General features: G+C 58.3%; 1 protein-coding gene across 3 annotated transcripts in view; it reads left to right on the top strand.

Moving 5' to 3' along the window:
• The first annotated feature begins 255 nt into the window (after positions 1–255).
• The window catches only part of CFAP46 (cilia and flagella associated protein 46), a 94867-nt gene continuing 69017 nt past the window's right edge, over positions 256–26105 (top strand). For all 3 annotated transcript variants that reach the window (XM_042907885.1, XM_042907884.1, XM_042907886.1), the window contains exons 1-17: positions 256–331; positions 788–912; positions 1142–1273; positions 1851–1915; positions 3574–3738; positions 4614–4737; positions 5204–5298; positions 6084–6194; positions 8724–8823; positions 14876–14974; positions 16662–16852; positions 21550–21778; positions 21912–22032; positions 23036–23159; positions 23338–23468; positions 24327–24454; positions 25289–25422. In XM_042907885.1, the coding sequence (XP_042763819.1) occupies positions 283–331; positions 788–912; positions 1142–1273; positions 1851–1915; positions 3574–3738; positions 4614–4737; positions 5204–5298; positions 6084–6194; positions 8724–8823; positions 14876–14974; positions 16662–16852; positions 21550–21778; positions 21912–22032; positions 23036–23159; positions 23338–23468; positions 24327–24454; positions 25289–25422 (2123 nt within the window). In that variant the 5' untranslated portion in view covers positions 256–282. The remainder of the gene's footprint in view (positions 332–787; positions 913–1141; positions 1274–1850; positions 1916–3573; positions 3739–4613; positions 4738–5203; positions 5299–6083; positions 6195–8723; positions 8824–14875; positions 14975–16661; positions 16853–21549; positions 21779–21911; positions 22033–23035; positions 23160–23337; positions 23469–24326; positions 24455–25288; positions 25423–26105) is intronic.

The following is a 26105-nucleotide window of genomic DNA, read 5'->3' as shown; positions in this document are numbered from 1 at the left end:
TCGGCTGGAGCGCCGTCCAGGGGGGTGGGCGGGGGTCTCTGAGAGGTGGGGGCGCGCGGGCCAGCTCGGGCACGCCCCCCCGGGGCCGCGGCCCCGCCCCCAAGTCCTCTTCCCTCGGGGCTGGGATGAACGCACGTGGGATGGCCGCCCGGTGGCGATTCGCCTCCCGAGTAGTGTGGCCCCGTCGCCGACCCGTAGGACCGGTTCCGCGTCCCCCTTGGTTGCTAGGCAACCGCCAGCCACTAGAGGGAGGAAGCCAACCAGCCGGGGGGTCGCAGCGCCATGGACCTGGTCATCACGCAGGAGCTGGCCCACGCCGAGAGCCAGCAAGGTGGGCGGGGGCCCCGACCCTCCGCTCTGCCCCGGGGGGCCCAGTGCCGCCCGGTTCCGAATTCCCACCTTGGCAGGTCCCGCGACCCCTGAACCCTCCCCACCCCGCGCTGGGACCCCCGCGACCCTGGGGAGCTCCAGCAGGTGCCAGACCCATGACCCTGAGACGCCCTGGGACCCGCTCAGCCCCCCCCCCCCCCCAGTTGCCCCGGGACACAGTGACCGAGTGAAACCCGCGCTTCTCGCCTTTGGTTGACCTGGGCGACGGTAAACCGAGCCGCCCTTTTAAAAGGAGGCTTTGTCAGGGCCGCTGCTGAGGCTGGGCTGCTGGAGGGGGCAGGGGGCCGTGCAGGGAGGACCCCAGACCCCTCCTCACCCTCCCGACCGTCCCCACCTTGCTCAGTGGTGCCAGGCGTGCTTTCCCCAGCCCAAACCCGCCTGCATGTCGACCACCTAGATGCTGCCTCCCTGCAGAGGGCCTACCAGCTGATCAAGTCCGCCAACCTGGGGAAATCCGAGTTTGACCCCACAGAAAGCTTCAGCCCTGACCTGTTTGTTCTGTGTGCGGAACAGGCCCTGAAGGTACTTATTCCCCGGGGTCCTGGCGGGGGGGGGGGGGGGGGGGGGGGGGGGGGAACCTTCTGGAGGTCTCTGTTCTGGGTTTACCGGAAGCGGGAAGTGGGGCAGGAAAGTGCTGGCTCCCCGTCTCAGATCGGTCCTCCAGCCACTCCCTCAAGGGTTTGCTGGAGGGGAGACGGGCCCGCCAGGGGCGGCTTTCTGGGGCCTTCCACGGTGCTGTGTGGTCTCGCAGATGGGGCAGCCGGACGTGAGCGAGGACTGCATCCAGATGTACTTCAAGGCCAAGGGGCCGGTCACCCAGTTCCTGGGCCGAGCGCACCTGTGCCGGGCCCAGCTCTGCGCCCCCAAGTCCACCGAAAACCTGGTGAGAGGCCCCATGTCCTTTATTAGTGTGTCTGAGCGTGCCATCTTCCTGTGCACAACCTTAGCACGTCAGTGAGACAGGCCACGCCACGTGCCCGTTGGCCATTCGCAAATCAGTACCTAATTGTTTGTCCCGCTTAGCTCCCCGCCCCCCCCCCCCCCAACCCGCCAGGCTGCCTTGAGCCTCCTCTAAGTTTTACATCTTGTGGCTAAATAGTCAGGTCTCCCCCCGCTTCCAAAATGCGTCGGGCTAGACAGATCCGAAAGTACTCTTCGTGGAGAGGCAGGCGAGCGGCGTCATGTTCAGTGACGGGAAACTGGCCGAGTTTCCTGCTTCTGCCCTTTCCCTGAGCTCCCGTTGGACAATTGTGCGGGGGTCACGCCCGGAACAGCCGCCCTCGGGCCAGGCAGAGGGGAACCTGCAGAGAAAGCACAGGCGCCCAGCCCCGCCTGCCTACACTCGGGGTGCCAGGCCAGCCTGTAGTGCGGTTTGATGGTCACCAAAGGGACCACGAGCCACGGTCGATGTTCTAGTGGCAGATTCAGTGTAATTGTGTATGTTCTTTATGTCGTTTTAGGAGGAGTTTGAAAATTGCGTGACTCAGTATATGAAAGCAATAAACTTCGCCAAAGGAGAACCCAGGTAGGCCCGATGGACCCGGCCGTCTCTAACGGGGATTGTGTAAAAGGTACCAAACCAGGGGTCACCGAGCGCTGGCACCTGTTCAGACTGTAGGGGTTTTCCTTGTCCTGGTCTGTGTTTGGGGTGCACGTACGGCTGTGTGCTCGTCTCTAATGTGCGGAGCTGGGCCGCACAGGCGCATCGTCCCCCCCAGCCTCATCGTTTCCTCTGTTCTGTGGTTTCTGTGGTCTGCACGTGACTTTTATCTGCCTTCTCTCTGGGAACCTCTCCTTGGCCCAGTCTCCGTGGCTCCCTTACTTTCTGGGCCTCTCTGAGGGTTCAGCCGCAGGGCCCCCTCCCCCTGCTGCCTCCACTTACCTATTTCCCCCCCGCTGGATGGCCCGGGCCAAGGCCTCATACCTCTGGTGATTCGGCTAACACTCCAGCACCGTTTTCTACTTAATCAACGTTTCGGTTTTCAAGAACTACTCTCGAAGCTGTTAAGCTTGCATACGAACTGGTGTTCCTACAACCTACTCAAGTAGGATCCAACATTTAAAGGAGGTTCAGGTGTAAATAAATCCCAGATTCACGCATCCGGTGATCTCGTAGGTGCTGCTCACGGCCCCCTCTGGCAGCCCTGCTGTGGGTGCTGGGGTACCGGGCCCAGCCCCACAGACCCTCCTCACTGGGGACGTGTGGTAAGGGGAGTGGGTATTTCAAGGGGACCATGTCCTGGAACCGTGAAGCGGGAGTGGCAGGCAGCCCGCATCCTGGGGATCTTGGGGGCACCTGCAGACTGCCTGCTGGCGACCAGCAGCCTTGGCGGCCGGCAGGACCATCTTTACAAATAGACGAGGGCGCAGCTTGGCAGAGAACGAGAGGGGCTCTGAGTTAGCCCCTTGAAGGAGCAGACAGCCTTGTTTTGTTGCCGTGCCCTGGGTCCTTCCTCCACCCGGGGTAAGAGCAGGCATCCACGGTGCTCACCCACCAGGGGAGCAGTGTGGACCGCCGGGCGCCTGGAGTCTTGCAAGGCAGAGCCGGCCCCTTGGAGAGGCCCGAGCAAGAAAGGCGGATCGGCCGCTCTGATTCTCTTGGTCGGCACCTGCTTCCAGCCCTCAGGAAAAAGCCCAGCTTCCAGGGGGTGTCCCTGCTCCCCTCTTCCTCCCCCACTTGGCTCTATCATGTGCAGGTTTGGGAATTTTTCTCCCTAAAGATTTGCTCTCCTTCTTCTGCCTGCCGGACCCTGCACCTGCACTGCTGTCCCGGCTGATTGCTCATCGCATGTCAGGTCTCAGCAGGATGTTGCTTCCTCCAGGAGGCTTTCCTTGATTCCCCCTGCTCTTGCCCGTTCTTGTCTATCCCTTGCGAACCAAAGGAGACCTTGCTGACTGGTGTATTTTCACAGGGAGCTGGTCACTTTTGGAATGACCGAATGAGTGAAGGGGTCTCTGGGCTCAGGAGTCATGTGGCGGGGTGACCATGGCCGGGGCTGAACTTGGAGCCACCAACCCCTTCTGGGCAGGGCGCCCGTGGCCACCCCAGGGAGGGCTCTGCTCGCTCTGGCAGTGTGGGCCGGGGGCAGCTCAGATGCTGCTGCTGCCATCTGCTGGAGACGCCCGAAGGGGCTGGGGACAGCCTTGTGGCCTAGTCTCAGACTTCCTCTGCTGCGGTCGCAGGTATCACTTCCTGGTATATAACGCATCTGTCCTCTACTGGCAAATGGTGAGGCCGTTTCTCAAGCCGGGATATCATCACCATCTGATCTCCAGCCTCTCCCAGATCGTAAACGTGTTAAACCAAACCGAGGAGGAAGACAAGGAGTGGCAGGCAGAGCTAATGCTGTGAGTGGAGGTGGCCCGCCCGCCTCGGGTCCCTACCCGACGGCCCCGTGCAGCCTCTGACCTGCTTCCCCTCCCACCTTCACCGGGTGGGACTTACACTGCAGGGTGTAAGGCATTGCTTTGGACTCTGTAGTTAGAAGTGCGTGTTCTGTGTGCTTGTCTAATGATATCTAGGGATGAACTCACAGCGTGCTGATCATGTGGTGTCACGAGCTGAGTGTTCAGACTGAAAACGTAGGAAATGAAAGCTTGTGTCACAATCCTGGTTCGTGGTTCTAAAAACTTCGTTCCGTAACTATTAATGCAGTAGACATTTTAGCAACGTAAACTCAGCCCGAACGGCCCTATTTAGGGAAGCACACGCCAAGGCATCACCACAGGGACGGCCCTGAGGAGCCACAGTGAGATGTCAGCACGCGGTCTTTGTGCGGGGAGGAGTGAGCAGCGGCCAGACTCACCCCGTGTTTGGGGAGTGCCGTGTGCGGGCAGCGGCCGGGCGGGTGTCCACGAGACGAGCCAGAGGGTCTGCCCGGAAGCTGGAATCAGGAATCTAGACGCTTTCTTCACCTGCTTTATGGCCACGTGGGGAGCTTTTAAGAGAAAATCGATACGAATATGATGTTTTTTTTGAAAAAGCTTATTTTAAACGTCTTAGGGAGTTTCGGTGCGAATATTCCCTTTTTCCCTCCTGCCGGGAGTAGGAGTGCTCTCTCGGCCCCGGTGAGCCGCACCGGGCGGGGGGTGAGGGGGGGGCCGAGCCGTGTGACTTCCTGAAGCTTGTGAGATGTGAAAATAATAAATGCATACTAACCTGGTTATTAGACACGTGCAGCAAAAAACGATTCCGTCACGTCCAGCATTTTTGCATCATCCAGGGAGCTTCTGGAGTGTTATCTACAAGCCGGACAAAAGGAGGAGGCCGCGAAGTTTTGTGCCACCGCAGCGCCCTTTATAAAAGCTAACGTGCCCCAGAAATACCGACACATCTTTTCTGTTATGGTAAGCTGGCGTGTTGAAAAACGGAGACAGAAGTGATTTTCTGAAGTGTCATTTTCAGAAAACGGTGTAGAAAAACAGCCCCGTCCACCCACTGAGGGGTACAAAAGCATACACACAGTGCACGTGCGTCAGCAAAACAAAACAAAATGTTTTGCTTTCATCGTGATCTTTGAATACTTCACTCGCAGCATCACTGAATTAAAAAGGGTCGCAGAAAACTTGTTGCGATAAAGTCGTTGTAAACCCCAACAACCTGCATGAGGAGCATCGTCGACCACTCGCTTCCGCGGGGAGACAGCGCGGGTCGGCTGTGAAAACTGAACATCAGCACAGTTAATGAGAAGACACTTGCTCATTCCAAATATTAGTTTTAAAGGAGGGTGTATGTAATACAACAACGGAAATCTGGATCTCTATCTAATCATTTGTTTAAATCCGTTAATAACTCAATTCCGTTTGACAACAGGTGTGCCATGAGTTACTGGACGAGGCTCAGTTAAAGGAAGAAAAGAGAACCTCCGTAAGCCTGTCTGTCACCTACCACATGAACGTGCTGAAAGCGTACGTGTTTTAGGAGTCGAGGGGCTGGCCAGCGTCTCTGTGCTGCCCGAGGGGCTGTGGCCGTGCGGGGGTGGCTGAGGCCTGGGCCCGGAGGACGGGACTCTGCGTCGCCTCCCTTTACTCAGAAGCAGCCAGAGAGGCTGCCATCGGTGAGGAAAGTGGTTTAGGAGGAGACGGTCTCCAGCTGGGTGAGACTGTCTGACAGGACCTTCCAGGGGAGGCGTGACATTTGACCCTGACATTGAGAAAAACAACAGCAGGTAGTGGGTAAAACCCTGACAGGGGAGGGTCAGAGCAAACGAAGAGTGGAAATGTACCGGGGCACACACCTGCAACAGGGCTTTAGGAAGGGGGAGATCCACTGTGTGCGAAGAAAGGGCAGTGGGAGATGAGTGTGTGTGAGGGGCAGTGAGTGTGTGAGGAGATGAGCGCGTGTGAGGGGCAGTGCGTGTGTGAGGAGAGGGCAGATGTCCGGAAGCAGGCAGGTTGCCGACCCAGGGTGCCCAGCAGGGGAGGTACGAAGGGCCAAGCCGGCCCACGAGGGAGCCGTCTTCTGGCTCGGGTCCTGGCAGAGGGTCTGTTCAGGAAGAAAGCTTGCTCTGGGAGTGAGGAGGATAAGGAGTGTGAGACGTCCTCTTGGAGAGAGAAGGAACGAAGGAGGAGCGATTTTTCAGGCCTTCTGTCGAGTGGGAAACACAGGCTCGTAGACTTGGGAGTTTCTCTTAGGATAATTTGAACAAATCTGACATGACGTTTTCGTTATTTAATGTTTGAATACATTCTAGGAAATTGGATAAAAATGAGTTACCTGAAGATGTCAACGCAATTCTGAAGAAGACCTATAAACACTTAAGTTATTACAATCACGAGCGCTTCCCTTCAATCAGAGAGGAAAAGTAAGTGTCTCCAGTTCCACACGTCCGTAGTCACTGCGTGAAACTCGCAAGTGTAGGAAATGTGAGAAGACAGAAAAGGCCGTCCTAAGTACCGCATGGGCCTCGGCCATTGTGGAGGGTTTCATATATTTCTTCCCACTGTCTTTTTTGGTCTTGAGGTGTGTACCGTTTGGGGAGCATTCGGGACACGTTACTGCATATTGGACTCTAAATCAAATTTGACTTCTTTTTTTTCTTTACTAAAAAAATTTTTTTAACGTTTATTTATTTTGAGACAGAGAGAGACAGAGCATGAACGGGGGAGGGTCAGAGAGAGGGAGACACAGAATCTGAAACAGGCTCTAGGCTCTGAGCTGTCAGCACAGAGCCCAACGCGGGGCTCGAACTCACGGACCGCGAGATCACGACTTGAGCTGAAGTCGGCTGTTTAACCGACTGAGCGACCCAGGCGCCCCCAAATTTGACTTCTAAGTGTAGGTGCCTTTCAGGTCATTATAGCATCTTACACAGCATTTCAGTGTCTCAGTTCTGTGCCTTCCAGAATCCTCTCGGTGCTGTTTGAGTTTAGGATAAGTCCCGGGTCGGATTCCCAGGAGTGGGTAGCTGAGCCAGAGGCTGACAGAACGAACCAGAATGTACTTTCCAGTTTATTCCCGCAGAGATGATGGGTTTGCTTCCCAATCCACTGTCACATTGTCACGTTGACATAAAAGGACGGAGCGAGCACAACCACACCCCGTTGGTGTGGCTGCTGCAGTTACCGTATCGCTTTGTGATCCGTGTGCGCGTCCCCCAGGATCACTGAGGGGTGACCCTCAGCCGTGTCTGGGCCCTTTGAAGTCCCGCTGTTGAGAATTGATCCCTTGATAAATCCCACCGATTTTCTCATCAACTCTGCACTCCAAACACGTGAAACATCCTGGCCATTGTCCGCAGTGATTATTTATATACTTTTTCCATCCATCATTTGTTAGTTGACTTGAGGGTGTTATGGGTGGCATTGAGCCCCCCCAAAAGATCGTTCAAGTCCTAACCTTTGCTGCCGGTGAACATGATCTCATTTGGAAATAGGGTTTTGTGGATGTAACCAAGTCGAGATGGGATCACACTGGATGAGCATGGGCCCCGAGCACTGACTTTTGTCCTTATGAGAAGAGGGAGGTTTGGGGCACGGATGCCCCTGGGGAGGAAGGCCGGTGACGATAGGGGCAGACACGGGAGAGCCGTGGCCGCAAGCTGAGGAACACCACGGATGGCCAGCAAACACCAGAAGCTGGCAGAGCAAGGAAGGATCTTGCCCCGGAGCCGTCAGAAGGGGTGTGGTCCTGGGACCTCCATCTCAGTCTCCGGGCCTCTAGAACTTTAGAGATTAACTTGTTGCTGTTAGGCCACCTCGTTTGGGGTAATTGGTCCCAGGAGCCCTAGAAAACTCTTAGGCGGGGTCTATTTTCAGCTGCTACGTCACAGACTGTCACAGACATGGGGGCTTCAACAGTGCACGCTGATGACCTCCCTGTGCCTCTGGGACAGGGATCCGGGCACAGCTGCCATCGAGGTGTCAGCAGGGCAGTAGTGGTCTCTTGTGAGACCCGACTGAGCAGGGGCATTATCAGCGCCAGCTACGGATTCCGGACTAGCACAGGAAGGCAGCGCTGTTTGGGGTCTGCCCAGGGAAGCGGCCTCTGCCCAACATTGTGGGTTCCTGTTGGTTAGAAGCGAGTCTCGAAGGGAAGGGATCACACAGGCCATAGGCACCAAGGTGTGGGGTCACTGGACATCCTGAGGCAGCTTGTGTCTAGACGGGATGACCAGGGCCACAAGATGTCTTGGGTTCACTGTCACTTCGTGTATGAGCTCCTCCACTGCTCTTGAATTTATACAGAGTTAATGGGCCGGGGGTGGCCTGGGGATGCATTTTTAAAATGATTTTCATCATTTTTTATTTCAAATTTAATATGTAATAATTGTAGAGAGTTTGAAAATGAATCGATGTCAGATTTCAACATGATCACGTAGGCTTTCACCTGCTTTTCCCATATAAATTGTGAACACGTTTCTGCATCATGAAATACTCTACAACGGGGTTCTCAACATGGGTTTTCAGACCCTCGAGGCGGTCAGTGAGGACACCTCGGGTTGTGCGAACCTCGGGTTGTGTGAACCCAGGCACACGCTTTTGAAGGCGGACGCATGTGTGCACGTGGATGTGTGGCGTCCCCTCCGGCGTCCTCTGCTAGGGCTGGGCCCTCCCTTGGGGGGGGGTCTCACTACTCATATGAGCGGCCCCAGGGGAAGTTTCTAGAAATGGGTCTCTGGGGCACCCGGTGGTGCAGAGCCGGGCCTCCTGCTGAGCTTGGATCGAGGGGGAGGGGCGGGTCCGTGCGGTGGGAGCTCAGGGAGCACCGAGGGGCAGCACGTCAGGGGGCCGGGCCTGCCGGGGCCTTGGAGCCCCAGGGGCTGCAAGGTGAGTACGGGGTACGTTCCTGTCACCTCTGTCCATTCATTGCTCTCTTGTTTCTTGGTTTCCAGAATTCTTTTGCTTTTTGAACTGGCTCGTCTTTCCTTGACCTTGAAATGTGAGCAGATCTCCTCTGACTGCATCTCCGACTTGAAGAAAATCGACAGCCAAGTAAGTGACCGATGACTGTGGCACGCAGCGCCTCCTCCCTGGGATCTGAACACAAAAGGCGAAAAGCAGGGAAAGGAATTGCAGCGGCCCTCGTGGGGAGGGTCTGGAAACAGGGGCTGGTAAACTCCTCCCAGTTTTCCTCACACGCACGTCACGTCGTTGAGATGATGCGATGTTTGCATCACACGCTGTTCCCGCCATCCCTGGCACCGACCCGTGTTGCCACCGGCTGTTTGCACGGTCCACTCGAACGGCTGCACCGTTATTTCGTGATATTCATGGTCCGAAACTTACTCCTCGGCCGCGTTCTCGGACGTTCGAATCCTGTTACCTTTTGTTCTTACATGAACATTTTGTGCCTGAAGATTTTATCTGCACTTAGGGGTTTCCCCCTAACATAAGGTCACTGACGGGAAATTACTCTGGAAGTTTCACTTTTACGATTTGAAAATGCATATTATAATATTGCCCTCCAAAGAAAAATGTACATTCCCGCCAGAAGTTTCTAAGCCAGCTTCAGGTTTATGTGTTTTAACTTAAGAAGCCGCAAGGGCTCTCGCGCAGAGCAGAGGCTATTTAGCGGTGGCGTGGACAGTGTTGAACACGGTGCCCGGTGACCAGCAGAGGCCGTGAGGGCCGCTGCCCGCGAGGGTGGGGAGGTTGGAGGGAAGATTCGCTCACACGGTGGGACCATTCGCTCGGGTTGGGTGGGGGGGGTCACTTCCTGCACTTTCCATTGAGCACCTGCTGTGTTTAGTCCCAGATTACCTGTGGGTCCCAGATACCAGCGGGTCCTTGGGAGTCTCCCTCCAGATAAAGCTCTAGAGTGCCGCCCCTTCCGCGGTGCAGAGAATGGGACACTCGGTTTGGCAGAGGGGACACCAGTCATGTTTGTGGTTCTGTGGATCGGGAAATCGTTCTAAAAAGGGAAATAAAACTTCATTTGGACCTTGACCTGCTGGTAGAGCGTGGATAGGGCAGTGGGGTGGGGGTGGGGCTGGAGACCGCCGAGGCCAGAGAGCGGGGAATGAAAAGAGCGGACGTACCTATTTGGAAGCACTTCCGGGTTCTTTTGCGGGCTGTTCCTGTCTTCTGTGTCCACACACAGTGGCCCAAACTTAGCATCGGGATCCCACCGGCTTCCATCACTCACCAGCTGAGTGACACCCTCGAGGTGTAGTTTTATGTCTCTGTACGGAGCCAGCAGGGACAAGACCGCTTTCCTGGGGCCTCTGTCGGAGTCCAGTGCTCTGTCTGTGGTGAGGGGGGTGGTCCTTGCTGCCGTCGGCGGCTTCCTGCAGAGGTGGGTCACGTGTAGGCGACGGGGCCCTCACCACCCTGCTGCCTCCAGGGGAGGTCCCTCAGGGACTCTCTCCCCGACTCTGCCCAGCCGGCCCTGCCCGCCCAAGCTCGGAGGTGGCCTCCCTTCGGGCCGCCTGCGAAAGTGACCTCCAGCGAGAGGAACATCCCTCCTGGGGGGGGTGTTATCCCTCCTGGTGCTGCCATCTGACAGGGTCAGCGGGTGCTATCAGGCCTGTGGCATCTGGAAAAGTCCAGTGCCCGTTCTTGTTTATGTAGATTTTTCACTCGAATGAGGCGGGCTCAGCGAAGTGCACCTCAGAGGTCAGCGCCCCCTTTCCTCGCTGGTCTTTCTGACACCCTCAGTATTTATTGGTGCTGGATTTTGTGAATATTCTGCGTGTCCTTGAAGTGGATTCCTTCATTTTTTTTTAATGTTTCTTCATTTTTGAGAGAGAGAGAAACAGAATCTGAAGCAGGCTCCAGGCTCCGGGCCGTCAGCACAGAGCCTGACGCGGGGCTCGAACTCACGAACTGTGAGATCGTGACATGAGCTGAAGAGTAGGACACTTAACCGATGGAGCCACCAGGAGCCCCTAACACGGGTATTTCTAATATCACTTGAGAAAGAGCACATTGTCCTATGTCGTATGTCACCCCACTTCTCAGCGTAATGCCTGGCCCTGGAGAGGTGCTCTGCAGATTTTTGTTGAACAGATGGATGGGTGTTAAGATCATTCCGGTCTCTCTAAAGCGGGCACGTTCAGATTCCCGTGGTTTGCCAGCTCTTTCTTCGTAGGGTCTCCCTGCAGTGACGGGCAACGTGGTTGGGAAGTCACACGGCTGGGTCAGGGCCGGTCCAGATCCACCCTGGGTCAGTGTGGAGAAGCGGCAGCCGAGAGGGAAGAGGCGTCATCGGGGAAGCAGGCAGAGCGAGGTTTCTGGCACTGACTGTAATGGCTGATGTCTTACTATCCTCTTAAGAGGAGAGTTAAACAAAAGTAAAGCAAAAACAAACATGCAGTTCTAGGTGATCGTTCAGAAATGAGTGGACCTTTTCTTAAAAGGGGGAAAGAATACGAAAGGGACATGGTGAAAGAAACGAACTTTTTCTGGCCAAGATGGAATAAAAGGCCCTCAAGCCTGAAACGACGAAAAAACCAAACAGTATGTGAAACGCTACATTTCAGGACACTGAACAATAGATGATGAAGGGAAGTGAAACCAAGAGGTGGGGAACAGGTGGGGTGGGTCTTAGCATCGTCCAGTTTACCGCCTGGAGAGTTTGTAGACTCGGCGGGCGGAGGGGAACACGGGTGAAGCCAGTGGCATTCTCCTGGAAGGAGGACGAGCTGCTGGTCAGGAGGACGAGGCGGCCCCAGTTCACGGGACCGAGGACCGGAGAGGAGCCAACTGCACGAAGGGAGCTGTGGAGAGCTCCAGGGGCTGCGTCAAGTCTCTAGCCGCATTCTGATTAGCGCCCGTGTATGAGGAAACTACACGAGCTGCAGAGAGAATCCCCCAAAGGGAGACCAGGGAGCAATCTTCAGAGGTTACACGGGGCTGAGAGTACTTCCTGGAGTGGAATTTAAAGCCATTAGACCTAGATCCTGGCTTCGTGGCCGCTTAACACACACGTGTGTCACACACAGCATCACCACTGCCAGCTAGCCAGTGCCCGGGCCCCCGGAGCTGCTGTCGCTTTGCAAGCACCCGTGACGCAGGCTGCCGCCTGGGCGCCTGTGCGTCGGACATCGGTGCCACCACCACTACCAGGGTGCTTGCACCCCAGGCCGGGTGCCAAAAGAGACATAGCCTGTGGGAGAAAAAGGGATTGGGGGGTCCCCAGCAGCCTTCACCACCAAAGACTCCAAGAGACCTTGAAACTAGAGACCAGCAGCCTCGACTGCTGAGGAACCCTATAGTCTTCGCCGATGCTAACCTTGGCTGATGGAGCCACACGGAGACCGTGACGCTGGGCCTTTCCTAGAACTGTAGCCGCCACATCCTGTCCACTCACAGGCGAAGGTCTTTCCCCACCAAAGTCTGGAAAAGATGACTACTTTGTCAAATGCACAGACGTCAACACAAGGCTGCAAGAAACACAAAAAATCAAGGAAACGCGGCATCACCAAAGGAACACAGCAGTGATCCGGTAGCCTCCTCCAAAGGAATGGAGAGCTATGAATTGCCAAATAATTTGAAACACTTGTTTTAAGAAAAGTCAGCAAGCCACAAGAGAACACAGATACACAATGAAATCAGGAAAACCACACGTGAGCAAAACGAAAAGGTCGATAGCAATAGAAATCATAAGAAATAATGAAATAGAAATTCCGGAGCTGAAGAATACAGTGAATGCAGTGGAAAGTGCAGTAGAGAGCATCAGTAGCAGACTTGATCAAGCAGAAAAAAGAATGTGTAAACTCAAAGGGCATTTGAAGTTACCCAGAGGAGGAGAAATGAAAACGAGTATGGGAAGCCCATGTGAAGCGAAACAGTGTTTGCGTCATGGGAGTCCCAGAAGGCATAGGGAAAGGGGTGGAAACCTGATTTAAAGAAATAATGGTTGAAGTCTCCCCAAATCTGGGGAGAGATATGGTCATATGGTCATCCAAGTACATGAAGCTTGTTGGTCCCATAGGGTTCAAGCCAGTGGGGACTTCACCAAAACGTATTATAATAAAACTGTCGGAAGTTTTATCGTAAAAATTATTATAAAAGAGAATTTGAAAGCGGCAAGAGACAGTGATTTCATACAAGGGAACTGCCATACGGCCATCAATGGATTTATCAGCAGAAACCTTGCAGGCCAGGAGAGAGCTGGATGATATATTCAAAAACTTCCAAACACGTATATTCTATCCAGCAAAGCTGGATAGTCCTTCCATTTTAGAAATGAAAGAGAAATAAAAGGTGTTCTCAGACAAACAAAAGCTGAGGAAGTTCATGACCACTAGACTTGTCTTAGAAGGAAAGCTAAAGGGAGTTCTTCAAGCTGAAATGAAACGACATTAATTAAATATATGACAGTATAACGTTCACTGGTAAAGGTGAGCATATAGTCACGTCAGAGTATTCATATTTTAATGGTGGTGTGTACGTCGCTTCCCCTGGTATAGAGTTTAAAAGACAACATTATTAAAAATAACACTACAGTAATTTGTTAATGGATACAAAACGTTAAAAGATGTAAATTGTGACATAAAAAACATAAAATGTAGTGGGGGGTAGTGAAAAGGTAGAGTTTTTGTACTGATTGGAGTGAAATTGTTTCAACTTAAAATAGATTGACATTACTATACATTTGTAAGGAGCCTTTTGTAACCGTGAAGCACAATGCGCAAAAGACTGAACGAATCAAAGCATCCCACAGTGGAGAGCCGTCAAATCACAAAGGGAAAAAAAAGCGAGCGAGGAAGAAAGAAACACAGGAAGTGCAAAAACCAGCCAGGAAGGAAGGTGGCGGTGATAAGTCCTTACCTATTAACAACTACGTTAAATATAAAGGGTTAACTTCTTCTATCAAAAGAGACAGGGTACTGAATGGGTTAAACAACAAACCAAAACAGGCCCGACTAGGTGCCCACAAGAGACTCACCTCAGCGTCAAGGGCACGTGTAGGTGGAAAGTGAAGACGTGGGGAAAGATACTCCGCGTAAATGGCAACCACAGAGCAGAAGTAGCTACACTGATACAAAAGTCGAAAAACGTAATGAGACCAAGAGGACCGTTATATAAGGACGTGATGAAGGATGGAGATGAACAGCCTATGAACCGAGAGAGGGCGAGGTCTGGAAGGGTCCCAAGGGCAGGAACCTCTGTCCCTGTAGAGTGGAGGCGGCTCACCCTCCTGGTATATGGACGTGTTTGCCAACCTCGAGGCTCCCCGAACCCTGTACTGTTGGGACGTTATGGAGCCTTCCTCCCATAGGCGTGACGCAATTAGTAATCCATCTCCAGCCCCCGCCCCCTCTCTCGGGGGTAGAGGCAGGTCTGAGAATCCCAAGCTTCTAATCATGGCTTGGTCTTTGTGTGACCGGCCCCCACCCAGGACCCCCCGCCCCAGGAGTCACATCTTTAGGAAAGATGCTCCCGGTGCTCTGTCACTCAGGAGATTACCGGGGTTTCAGGAGCGCTGTGCTGGGAACCGAGGCAGAGACCAATGTTGATATTCACTCACGTTGAGACACCTACTAGAACGGCCGCAGTGAGCAGACTGACTGCACCAGATGTGGGAGAGGACGTGGGCGGGCTGGGGCTCTCTGTCCGCCCAGCCGCTGGGGACTCAGGATGGCACGACACCTTTGGAAAAGCTTAGCAGTTTTGTAAAAAGTGAGGTAGACGCCGCCCCGACAAACCCCGGGCTCCTGCTGCGACCGGCCTCCGCGTCCAGCGAGCAGGGTACTCTCTTCCTAAGCCGGCGGGGGTTAAGTCAAAGAAAACACGTTGGCCAGACTTTATAAGAGTTTATCTGAAATTGGTGCCATCATGTAAAAATTCGACGTCCAGTGAAATGGGCTCTCTCCCCCGTGGTTAAAAAGGTAACCAAAAAAGCTGTTTTGCTTTCTCACTTGAGTCTTTGCATTTTGGGGGGAAAAGGTTACGTTTTTTAATATATGTATTTGTGTTCTCTAGAGGTCTTTTTGTTGAGTTTCTACCTAGTACGTTAATATCTTTAAATGGTTTTTGAAGTGTGTGATTTCTTTCACTAAAAACCCCCACGTGTACAAAAACTATGTGTGTCCTGTAGGACCCTGGGAAGCTGATTGAAATCAAATGCCTGGAGTATGAATTAGAAGCTTTAGGACTCGAAAGTAAAGTTAAAGTCTACGCCCGAGCAGCTGTTGAGGTAAGTCCTGGAACAGGAGTCAGCGTCACTGAGCGGCTTTGCACGTGTCCTGGAAGGTCGCTGGCCCCCGGGTGAGGGGGACACAAGGCCAGCCTCCCGTGCCTCGGGTTCCCACCGGTGAACACAGCCTCCCCGGCAGGAGCCCCGCCAGGACGGGCTCCCCCATGGCTCCTGGGCCACCACATAGCAGGCATATCGGGGTCACGCAGCCTGGGCAGGGGGCGGGACACGGAGATGAGCTCCCGAGAGCCCTCCTGCTGCCCGAGTGGCGGTGCCCGTCCCCGTAGCCCCATGCGCTTGCCCTTGGTCAGGCCTTCGTGTCCCTGTCGTGGCTCTTTGCCATCCAGACTCACGTCCAGGAAGGCAAAAGTCACTCCCTACCACAGCGTGGGGCTATCAGCCACGCGGGGCCTGGAAACCCGAGGGGCTCGGGGTAGGCGGTAAGGTCGTCGCATGCAATGGGGGCAGGCAGGGATCTGGGGGTAGGGAGACGAGGGTGGCCAGAGGCCGTTGGGGATTCAGGGATCCCCAAGTGCGTGGGGAGAGGCAGGGGCCCCGGGAAGGGCGGATCCAGGGGACGCCCAGGAGGGCGCGGTGTGTGCTCCCCGTCTGCGGTCAGAGAGGAGGCAGCTCCCCAAATGTGGTGGTGACGTGAGCTTGGTTTCACTCTCCCATCTGCTTACTCAGCGCGGTGGGATTTGGACCGGCAGCCACTGCCAGAAAAGGAGTCCAGAGATCGTTTTAGACCATTGTTTAATGAGAAATTTGCAGCTTAAAAGGAGAAAAAAAGCTGTCGAAACAGAGATTTGGAGCCTCGTGTTGATTGGAGCCAATGCGGGCACTCGTGGGCTTGGCTCCTGGCACCCCCAGGGAGCCTTCGGGCCAGGAGATCGGCGGCCGGGCACGGGGCCCCGTCCCCCACACCTGCAGCAGGCTCTGTGTGGCGCCTTCACTGCGGCCCGGCGGATATGCGTTGCTCTCGGACTTGCCCGTGTGGCTCCTCTAGCGTTGACCCTCCTGTCTGGCACCTGGTAGGCGCTTGACAAACGCTGTGTAGGAGACGCTTTGCAGGGAACACTTTGGCCCCACGTGTGATCAGGAGATAGCAGCAGACGGGCGGTGCGTGTGGCCCTGGGGGCCGCAGGGAGTGCTGTGTGGAGCACAGAGCAGCTTCGGGCACCGGTTCATGAGGCAGCGTGAGGGGAGGCCCCGAGGGTGCTGGCAGCCAGAAGCGTGGGACGTGGCCGAGTTTAGGACCCGTGGGCAGCCCCCGTGGGCTCTGAGGAGGCGTGGGGCTGGGAAGCCGGTTCCACGCATCTGAAAACGCGGGACCAGAGCCTGTCTGGTGGGAAGGGCACATGCAGCACGGAACAGGGGACGTGTTCTTTGGGTTGTAAACGTAACAGGCCGTGGGCCACAGGGAATGTACAAGGCTGAGAAGTACACTTGGATGGACTCAATTCAGGGAAGAGAACCTCATCCACGGGTGCGCGGAGGCCATTCTGGGCTTTTTAAGGGAGCATCTCACAGACATTCTTACATCCCTTCTAGAAAAGAGGGTGCAGGCCATTGCCACAGACAGGCTCAGACCTCGGGTCCCGGCTGGCCCTCCAGCTTCCGGGCCTCGGGACCAGGCTCCCCACGCGGTACATGGCGCTTCACGGACCGGTCGATGTGTTTTGTGCAGGCCCAGCTGAATATCGTACAGAGACTGGACATCACACTGCAGCGAGCCGTGCGCCTGGGCGACCCCAGGGTCATCCACGTGGTGTGCACCACCCAGTGGAACACGTGTCTCCCTTTGCTGCAGCACAACCTGAGACACCACCTGCGGAAGCCGCTGGCCAACGTCGCGGACGTCCTGGAGAAGGGGGACAGGTGGCCTGCGTGTCTTCGTCCTGGGCTGTCCTCTCAGAGATGGGGAAACGTGGTGGGAGGGGGCCGGGGCAGAATCCCTCAACACCGGGAAAAAGATGAAATCCAACTGACTTCCCCCGAAAAGGGTGCAAGCGGGAAACCCCACCCGTAGCAGAAAGGGCTTGTGTGGCTGCCGCAGGGATGGAGCCATCCGTGTGCCCCGCGTGGGGCTCGGCGGTCCCCCACCGCCCGCTAACGGAGAGCGGGCGCCCGCCTGGGTCCCGGCACCGAGGGTCCCCGAGCCTGCAGGCACACCTACACCTCCACTCTGCTTTCAGTAGGCCAGCCGTGGGAAGTGCTAAGAAGGCAGTAGAGCAGGGAGGGAGGGTGGGTGGGTGCTGTTTAGGCAGGACGGTCCCAGTCGGTCTCCGAGAAACCGAGCCCAGACAGAGGAGACGGCCCGGGGGCCGGGAGGATGACGCCCCAGGAGCAGAGCCCTCCATGCACGTAGAAGGGGGGCTCATCAGTCCTCCAGGGGTGGAGATTGTGCCGGGGGACAGGGTCATCAGAGGACCCGGCACAGAGGAGGTATCGCCAGTTGTCAAATGGCCACCCCGCTGTCGAGAACAGCCTGTGGACAGGGCTGGCGCCGGGTGGGATGGAAGCCGGCGTGAGCCGGGAGGGACGGAGCTGTGGGAGGTGGGCAGCAGGCCCACGGCCCCTTGCAGACACCCCGGCCTTGTGCGTCCAGAGCTCACAGGGGTCTCTGGGAAGGTCACCTGGGCTGTGGACAGGGCGTAAACCCAAGGTGGCACCCATTTGAGAGCAGGAGGGCAGAGCGGGCCTTGAAATGCCTAAAGAGACAGGCCGGGCCATGGGAGGAGGACGCAGTCCCGGCCAGTGGTCCCTGGGCTGCTGCGGGGCGGGGGCGACCCTAGGTGGGCACGGGCGCGGGGGCAGGAGGCGGGGCGGCTGGAAAGCACACGTGCCACATTCCCAGCGTCCTTGTTTTCCATCAGTTCTTTCATTTCGCAGATTCTCTAATTCTTCCTTCTCTTTGGCCTGCTTTTAATTTTAATGAGTATATTTCTTATTTCCTATTAGCTTATTTTCATGTATGACTGAGTTTAGAAAATAACTGGTAGTTTCCCCCTTTTTCTCTGCTAATTCTCCTAAGTGACATTGAGACACCGCTGCCCCCAGCAGGACGCACGTGTGGGGGCATCCGCGTTGGCAACAGGCTCTTTAGCCCCGGATGGTGTTTCTTCTGCGGCTGTGAAGACGGTCATGCGCCTTTTCTCTCCCGTTCTTACTGCCTGAATCACGCCGATTGAGTTTTGAGGGTTGAACCAACCGTGCACGCTCTGTGTGGTCCCGATCTTTTCACTCTTTAATGTATTGCCAGGTTCGGCTTCCTTCCCGTGATCTGTTAGAGGGTCTTATGCATATGTTCATGAGGACATCGGCCTGCGTTTTCCTTCCTTTGTCAGGGTTGACATCAAGGTCATGCTGGCTTTATAAAATGAATTGGGAAGCTAAGAAGTATTCTTTCTCCTTAGAAGGTTCTGGGCCTGGGGGCTGTGCCGAGTGGCTGCTTCTGGAGGAGGGTTCCAGGCTGCCACACTCCCCGTGGCAGGTCAACGCCCAGGAGTCCTGGTGGCAGCTGATGGCATTGTCTGTCCTTGTTGAGGGGCTCTTGGCGGCTCCTGTCAGTGTCCCCTCGGGCTGACCCTGAGGTCAGAGTTCCCCTGGGTGCAGAGTGCTCAGCCCAGCGAGTGCCGGCCGGAGTGTGGGCCTCCGGCTCCGAGCCGCCTGGCCTCCGGCACCCCGTGTCTCCCTCGGCTTTGCTCGGCGTGGTCCCAAACACCGCGTCCCGCACGTGTGGGGTCGTGTCTCCTCGTGGCCTCTCAGCCGCTGGTGACCCCCCTGCCTTGAAGGCTCCGGCGTGTGGGTAACACCACCTCCCCAGATGCACGGCCTCTCCTCTTCCATCCTCTCAAATCCCGTCCTCTGTGTACCTCGAACGCGCGGAGCACGGCCTGGCAGCGTCGGGTGGACCGCTGTCTGTCCGCCTGCCTTCACTGTGACCCTCCGCGTGGTGCCTGGAGCCCCAGACCCTCTGCGCTCCGTGTCCTGCTGAGCTGGTCTTCGACCTCACGTCTTTCCGCTCGTCCTTTCTGCTTCCTGCGGCTGCTTCCCTGCCTTCCTCGAGGTTGACTTTTAGAATTCTGTCCACTTCCTCGGCTGTACTTTGCGGGGGCGGGGGGGGGCGCCGCTCGAGGGCAGAGTCCGTGAGGGCCAGTTGCGCACCTGACCCCGCACCCCGCAGGCAGGGCCCCCGCGGCCCTTCTCCTCCCTCAGCCCGCTGCCTGCCGCCCCGCCGTCGTGGCCGTGGGCTCCCCTCGGACGTAGTGAAGGTGTGTCCACTTCAGCCTGCAGTGCTGCCGTCTGGTCTTGGCGGCCGGTGGTTTTCTTCAACAAGGAGAACGTGTCAGAGGGAAACGGGGGTTTCTCAGGTTTGCCTCCCTCTTGGCCGGTCCCGCTGGGTCTCTCCCTCCCACACGCCCAGGCTCCCACCTGCTTGATCTCAGCCCTAAGAGCTTCTGCCGTGTCGACCTGAAATGGCTTCACCTCATCCCCATCTTTGAAGAGTATCTTCACCGGTCACCGGATTCTGGGTTCAGGGACAGTTTTCCTCTTCAGACACTTTGAAGACGACGTTCTGCTTCTGGCCGTCCTAGTTCCTGAGGAAGACGTGCGCTGTTTTCAGCGTCGTTCTGCGTGCCGTGAGTCTTTCTGCTTCTTCTGTTTGCAGAGTTTTGGTCATGGGATTCCTCAGAGCCTCAAAGAATCCTCCTTGGGTTGGCTGCGATGCCCGGATATGTGACAGGACATCTCAGGTTTGCGGAGTTTTTGGCTGTGACTTCGTCCTTCTCGCTCTCCGCCCCCTGGGACCTGGGTTTCGAGTGCGCCCTCCATACTGCCCGCAGGTCCCCAAGTCTCCGCTCATTCTTACATCTTGTTCAGTCTGTCCCTCTGATGGCTGATTTCCTTCCGCCGTCTCCTGTGTGCCGTGAGCCCTGAGCAGGAGTTTTCCCCTCACGTAGTCTAGTTCCGAGCCCAGGTACCTCCCGTGTCTGCATTTCTCCACCTCCCCTGGGATTCAGTATCTGTTCTGTCCTTAGTATTGTTTTCCTTCAGGTTTTTGATATATTTGTACTTGTATTTTAATACGTGCATTAGTGGATTTATCTGGTAAACTCAACATGTGGTCCTTCCTGTATCCTGACTGTGGTCACATTTTTCTCGTCCTCGCTCGCCTGGTATGCGCTGAACAGTGTGGGTGATACGCTGCGGGGTGCTAGGCTCTGTTGTCCCGTCTGGAGAAGTTGGTTTTTGTTGGAAAGGCGTCGAGTTAACCACGTCTGGTGACGAACAGCCTCCTGGTCATCCGGTCTCTGGTGTCACAGAGCCCCTCCCTCCTGCCAGCCTAGGACTCCAGCCGCCCAGGCTGTGCTCTGATGTCGCCTCCTTGGCACGGCGGCTCCGCGCTCTGTCCCCGGGGGGCCGACAATCACGGGCTCGCGCCTGACGCCCCCCAGGGGCCGCGGTCTCGCTCTGCCGGAGCCTCGTGCCGGCCGCCTCGCACATGTGGCCCCGCTTTGTGGTTGCTGCGTGTCGCAGAGTCACTTACCACCGTCGGAGGACTGCTCACTTCTACGTCCTTTTCGCCTGGTTCCGTTCCTCCCGTTCTGGCAGCTGTGTGCCCTCATTCGAGTCACGGCCTCTTCAAGCGAGCCGTCTGCCGGGTCGTTCCCAGAGTGGGCTGACCCTCCGCGTGGCCCCCTCTGCTGTGTGTGGCATTGGCTGGCCTCGGCCAGCTCCTAAGGTGTCCTCTGTAGCCACCCCAGGACCATGGCCCTGGCTGCCGCCCGGACTCGTAGAGTCTGTGGACAAACCTGGTTCCCCGTGAGGAGCGTGGGCCCTCTCCCGGCACTAACCAGGGCCACGGGGCCTCCCTGCCTCCTCATCCCTGAGGTCACAGGCAGGCCACGTGGCATTTGCGCCTCCATCTGTGCTCAGTTCGTGGGTCCTGTGGAACTTGCGTTCGGCCAAATCTGTTGGATTTGCCAATGCTGGCATCCCAGGGCATGACCCCGTGACGTGGGCTCTCTGCCTCCCGTTGATGGAAAGGGTGTGAGGACCCCTCGCTGATACCCGTAGACACTGGCAGAGGTAGGGTGAGGGCCCATGGGGCACGGTGGCTGTTCTGAGCGTGGGGTGTGCCCCAGCTGCTGAGACCCGAGCGGGGCTGCCTTCACAGGGGCAAAGAGCAGGCTTCTGCCCGCACGCTGCAGGGGGGGCAGGCTGCAAGGAGCAGTGGGAGTGGGGGGGAGGGCGGGCGGCACCTGTGGACGGACCAGGTGGCTGCAGCGTCCCAAGCTTCCCTGTGTGCCACCCGGCAGGCCTCACTGGCGTGTCCCTGGTCTGCCAGCTTGCTGCTTCTGGGCCTCGGAGCGCAGGCCCCAGCCGCTCTGGCTTCCGCAGGGCCCTCGCTGCTTGTCCCCCCGTCTGAGTCCTCCAGGCAGGCTGGGCAGGGCCTAAACGATGCAGGAAAGCCAGGAGCAGCCGGAGGCTCACTGCACGTCTCCCCCTGGGGCGTCTACCGGGAAGCCAGTGCTCCCGGGGCCCACGTGACGCTGTGCTGTCCCCCCCAGCCTCATGGTCCTGCTCCGCTGCCAGGTGCACATGGAAATGGTGCACATCGAGGAGGACGAGGACCGGCTGGAGCCGGCCATGCGGCACCTGCAGAAGGCCATGCGTCTGGACAGCCTGGGCCTCTACCAGGACCAGCTCAGGATGGCCTTCAACCGGCTGCATCTGTGCACCAGGCTGTACCAGTCCCCTGAGCGTGCCGAGGACAAGGCCGTCGTGGCCATCGAGCAGGTGCTGTCATCACGGCCTTGTGGGGTTGGCCGGGGGGCTGGGGCCCTGCAGGAGCCCACGTGCCTCCTTGGAACAGCCCGGAGACGGTGTCGCTTCTGGCAACGTGACAGCCCACTCTTCCTTCCCGCTGCAGGCGAAGAAAGCTATCCCAAAAGACAGCGTCAGGAAGAAGCGGGCTCTCCTAGTGAACGCGGGCCTGGCCCTGGCCCCCGACACCTTCCAGATTGTGCTCGACAGCGAGAACGGGGCCAAAGGTAGGCCGGCTTTCTCTTCCAGAGCCCAGGGGCCGCCTGAGCCTCGTGCCGTCTTGAGGCAGACGCTCAGCCTGGCGTGTGGGGGCCACGCCGTGCCGGCCGAAGGTCCGAACCTTGATGTGTGCGGTCTGGGCCTCTGAAAGCACCAGACGGGAGGGGGCATGGCTGCAGCCCCCCTGTGTCTTGCAGGTGGCAGTGTCCTCCGTGCCTTCCCCTCGTCCCCGTGGAGACACAAATAAGGCCACATTCTGAGGTTCTGGGGGTTAGGGTTCATCATACCTTTTTGGGGGCACAGTTCTGCCCACTGACCCGCCAAGCACATCACATTCTTGGGGACGGCGGCCGGGTGCCCGGCTGGGGGGCCCCACCGAAGGCCGCCCCGAGGCTTCCCCAGCTGTCATGCCCCAGCGGTGGGTGGAAGACGGCTCTGGGACGTGGCCCTCTGTGGCCGTGGGGCTCATTGGGCGTGGCCGCCCTGGCTTTCCACCATGCCCTGCAAGTGTCGGCAGAGTCCTGAGGTGCTCCGATCGGTAAGAGCATTGCTGGCCGGCCGGGAGCCCAGCCGGAGAAGGCACCCCGGCCCTGCAGGGTGAGGGGCCCCGGGGGCGGGGGGCTGGCTCCTGGAGGTGGCTGGCGTGTTGGCTGAGAGGGGCACAGCATGTGCCACACGCTCTGTGCAACTGTGCCGGGCAGCCCCGCGCTCGGGCGAGCCAGGCTCTCCGTGGCTTGCACTTCGTTTATCAAAGGGAGCCCCCGCCACCCAGCAGACCAGAGGGCCAGGCCGCGGGAGGGAGCGGGGGGTGTCGGGCAGGGGCCGGTGTGAGGGAGCGCCCTCCAGAGGGGCACCAGCTCACGCCTGTCCGGAGTGCAGGGTCCCCGGGCTGCTGCGTGTGGGGGCGGCACCCCCCTGGCCCCAGGGTCCCCGGGACGGAGGTGCGGCCCCTCCCAGTCCTGGGCCCTGGGACACCGGACGCCAGCCTTGCCCTTCCATTTCCGCCCGCAGTGTCTACAGGGAAGACCGGGGGCCGGTTCAGCTACCTGTTCGCGAAGGCACGGCACCACATCATCAGCGTGGACAAGGCCGCCGGGCACTTGCGGCGTCTGGGGGGCGAGAACGCCAGGGAGCGGTGGGTGAGGCGGCGCCCCCGGCCGGGCTAGCGGGACACCCGCCCCAGCAGGGAGGGGCGCGGGCACCCCCCACGGGGCGAGAAGGGCCGTGGCTCGCGCGCCCCCGCGGTGCTGCCGGGTGGCCTGTCACGAGCGACACGCGCGCGCGCTCTTGTCGCTTGGCTCCTCGGCGAGCAGAATACAGATCTGGGCCGAGCTCGCCAAAGTCGCCCGGAAGCAGGGGGTGTGGGACGTTTGCCGGACAGCGTGCCGCTTCTGCCTCCTGTACGACAACGTCAAGGCGAAGAAGCCGACGCGGCCGAAGAGAGGTACGAGGGCCCCCACACGCGCGCCCAGGCGCCAGCCAGGGTCGCATGTTCTCCGAAGCCCAGAGCCGGACCGTGCGGCCGCCCCTGGGCAGGGGCCGGCAGCCCCGATGACCAGCGGGGCGGCTCCTGCCGGGGGCCGGGTCAGTGTGCACGTGCTGGAAGCAGGGGTCCTGCGATGGAAGGGACTCCCGAGCGTCACCGTGACCCGCTGGGCCCTGTGCAGCCGGGCCATTGTCCCTTTGCTCTTTGGTCCCTCAGGGTCATCGGGGCTCTAAAAGGGAAGGCACCTGCTGTGAGCAAGAGAACAGAGGCCGCCGTGTCGGGCGCCTGGGGGCAGAGGGCAGAGGGCAGAGGGCAGAGGTGACAGTGAACGGGGGGGGGGGGGGGGGGCTGAGGTGGGTGGGGTTTTCTCGGGAGTGTGGGTGGAGGACGGCTCCCCACATCAGCACAGATTCTGGGGCTGATGGGTCAGCGGGCAGGTCCGGTGGACAGTCAGGGCAGAGGCATGTACCAGGGGTCTGAGGAGACCCAGGGCAGGGTTGCTGCAGGCTTGGTGGGGCCGGCTGCTTCTCAAGGGGCACAAGCAAAACCAAGAATGTGTTGTCGGGGACGTCAGTGACACGTGAGCTGCGGCTGAGCCGGTTTTGGGGACACGTTAGCCACCCGCCCAGGGAGCCCTGCACCCCGGGGGTGGGGGGGCCTTTCCTCCGGCCCCTTCTAGCAAAGACGCACCTCCCAGAGACCCCTGTCTGCCCCCGGAGCTGGGGGTGAGCCAGGAATCCTTGAGTTGTTCTTGTTCCTTTGCTGCAAAAGAAGCACCACGTCTGACCAAGGCTGAGGCTCCGCTCTTTCCCCCAGGAAAGAAGAAGAGGGGCGGAGACAGCGCGGCCCAGGACGGCTGGGGCCCCTCAGAAGTGACGTCGCAGCGGCAGGCGTCCCCGAGCCTGCTGCGCAAGTTCGCCGAAGTGGGGTTCATCAACGCAGAGGTGCGTCGCTGGTGGGTGGGCGTGGGCGCCTGTGCTCTTGTGGAGCACTGCCCCTGAAGACCTGCCTCCTGAAGGGACAGGTGCCGAGTAGGGGCGCCTTCCTGGTGCGCGAGGGCCCCGTGATCACGTGTCCCCTTTCCTTAGAGATAGTTTCTGCATCGGGAGCCCATAGTCACGTGGGGACTACGCAGTGACCTGCTGTTTTGGGGGGTTGCATCGGAGTGGACGTCAGAAGCACTTTGAGCAAGTTGTCGTGGGGAGACGTGTGCCATCAGGGGTCAGCACTGGGCCACAGCACCTGCACCTCCGCCCGCGGGGGCCACGCTCCATGGCGCTGCGTAACCAAAATCCTTGGAGCCACGTTAGGTCGTTTCTCCTGGGGTCTGGGGAGCCGGGCTAGAGCGCTCTCTGAATTACTCGGGGACCGTCTGCTAAGTTCCTCCCAAATGCCGGGCCGATGCCATGAGCCGGGGACGCAGTGACGACTGGGGCACAGCCAGTGGTGGCAGGGCCACCTGCCCGGCCGTGCCAGTGCTCTCGGCAGCCTTCAGTGCCTCTGCGCACTCGTGAGGTGACCGGGGGCAGACGCGGCCAGGCGCTGGCTAACGTTGAGAAGTGACTGTGTCCGAGGAATGGCGTGACTTGTGTGGGGCTCGTAGAAGGAGCCGTCTCTTCCCGGGACACGGTATTTGTGGGTGAGGTGGAGGGAGGACCCTTGAGGCCGAGAGGACCACGGGGCATCGCAGGGTCTGCCCGCCCTGTGCCTGGCCGCGTGTTCCCGCCTGGCGCTGCGTCTGTGCCCTGTGACTCTGCCGCCCCTCGCTTCCTTCGCAGGCCACCGTCCACCTGCTGCGCTCAGAGGGCGTCCAGCTCAATGACCACCCCACGCCCCCGGAGGACCCGAGCCAGCACTCGGCCGGCTACACGCTCGAGGGCCCCGAGGACAACACACAGTGGGTCGTGTACCGGTAGGTGGCCCGGAGGGGCCCCGGCGTCCCCGGCAGCTGCCAGCACGGCTCAGCCACGGAGCGGGCCGGGTGGCCCAGGGAGGCTGCGCCCACACCAGGGGCGTGGCTGGTGTCATGCGTGGCCGGCGTGGCAGGATGGTTTGTCTAGTGTGTTTTAGTAGAATCCACACTTTGGCTCCTTCCAGTTAGCGTATTTTGTTATTAGTAAAAAGAGGATACGATGGGTTGGTGTAAGCAGTGGGGTGTGGAAGGGGAGCGGCTTTCCGTGCGCTCAGAGGACGAGCTGTGGTCTGGGCCTCGGTCACGAGTGTGGGTGAGCAGAGCGCTTTACGTAGAACATCCCAGAAGACACAGCACGTGAAATGCCACGACTGAAACGCTCGTGAATTTGAGATGCTCTGTTAACAGTGATACCAGGGTCTCAGTTGCCTTTGATCTAAAACTAAGTATTTTTAAGAGAGAGTGTGGTAATGCGTGAATATCAGCCCCATGTCGCAGGAGCCGCACACCGTCTAACTGCCCACCCGCTAACTGGAGGGGCGAGCCTCTGTCACTAGCGAACAGGCTCCCGTGGAGGCAGCGGGCAGGCGCAGCACGGGGACACGGCCCGGCCCCTGCGGGCGGGTCGAGGGGACACAGGGGGTCGCGGCAGGCAGTCCAGGCCGGGGGCGGGCTCCGCAGAC

This window comes from Panthera leo, chromosome D2 (genome assembly GCF_018350215.1).
Source record: "Panthera leo isolate Ple1 chromosome D2, P.leo_Ple1_pat1.1, whole genome shotgun sequence".
In the NCBI taxonomy this organism is placed as follows: Eukaryota; Metazoa; Chordata; class Mammalia; order Carnivora; family Felidae; genus Panthera; species Panthera leo.
This window is presented reverse-complemented; position numbering and strand designations above follow the sequence as displayed.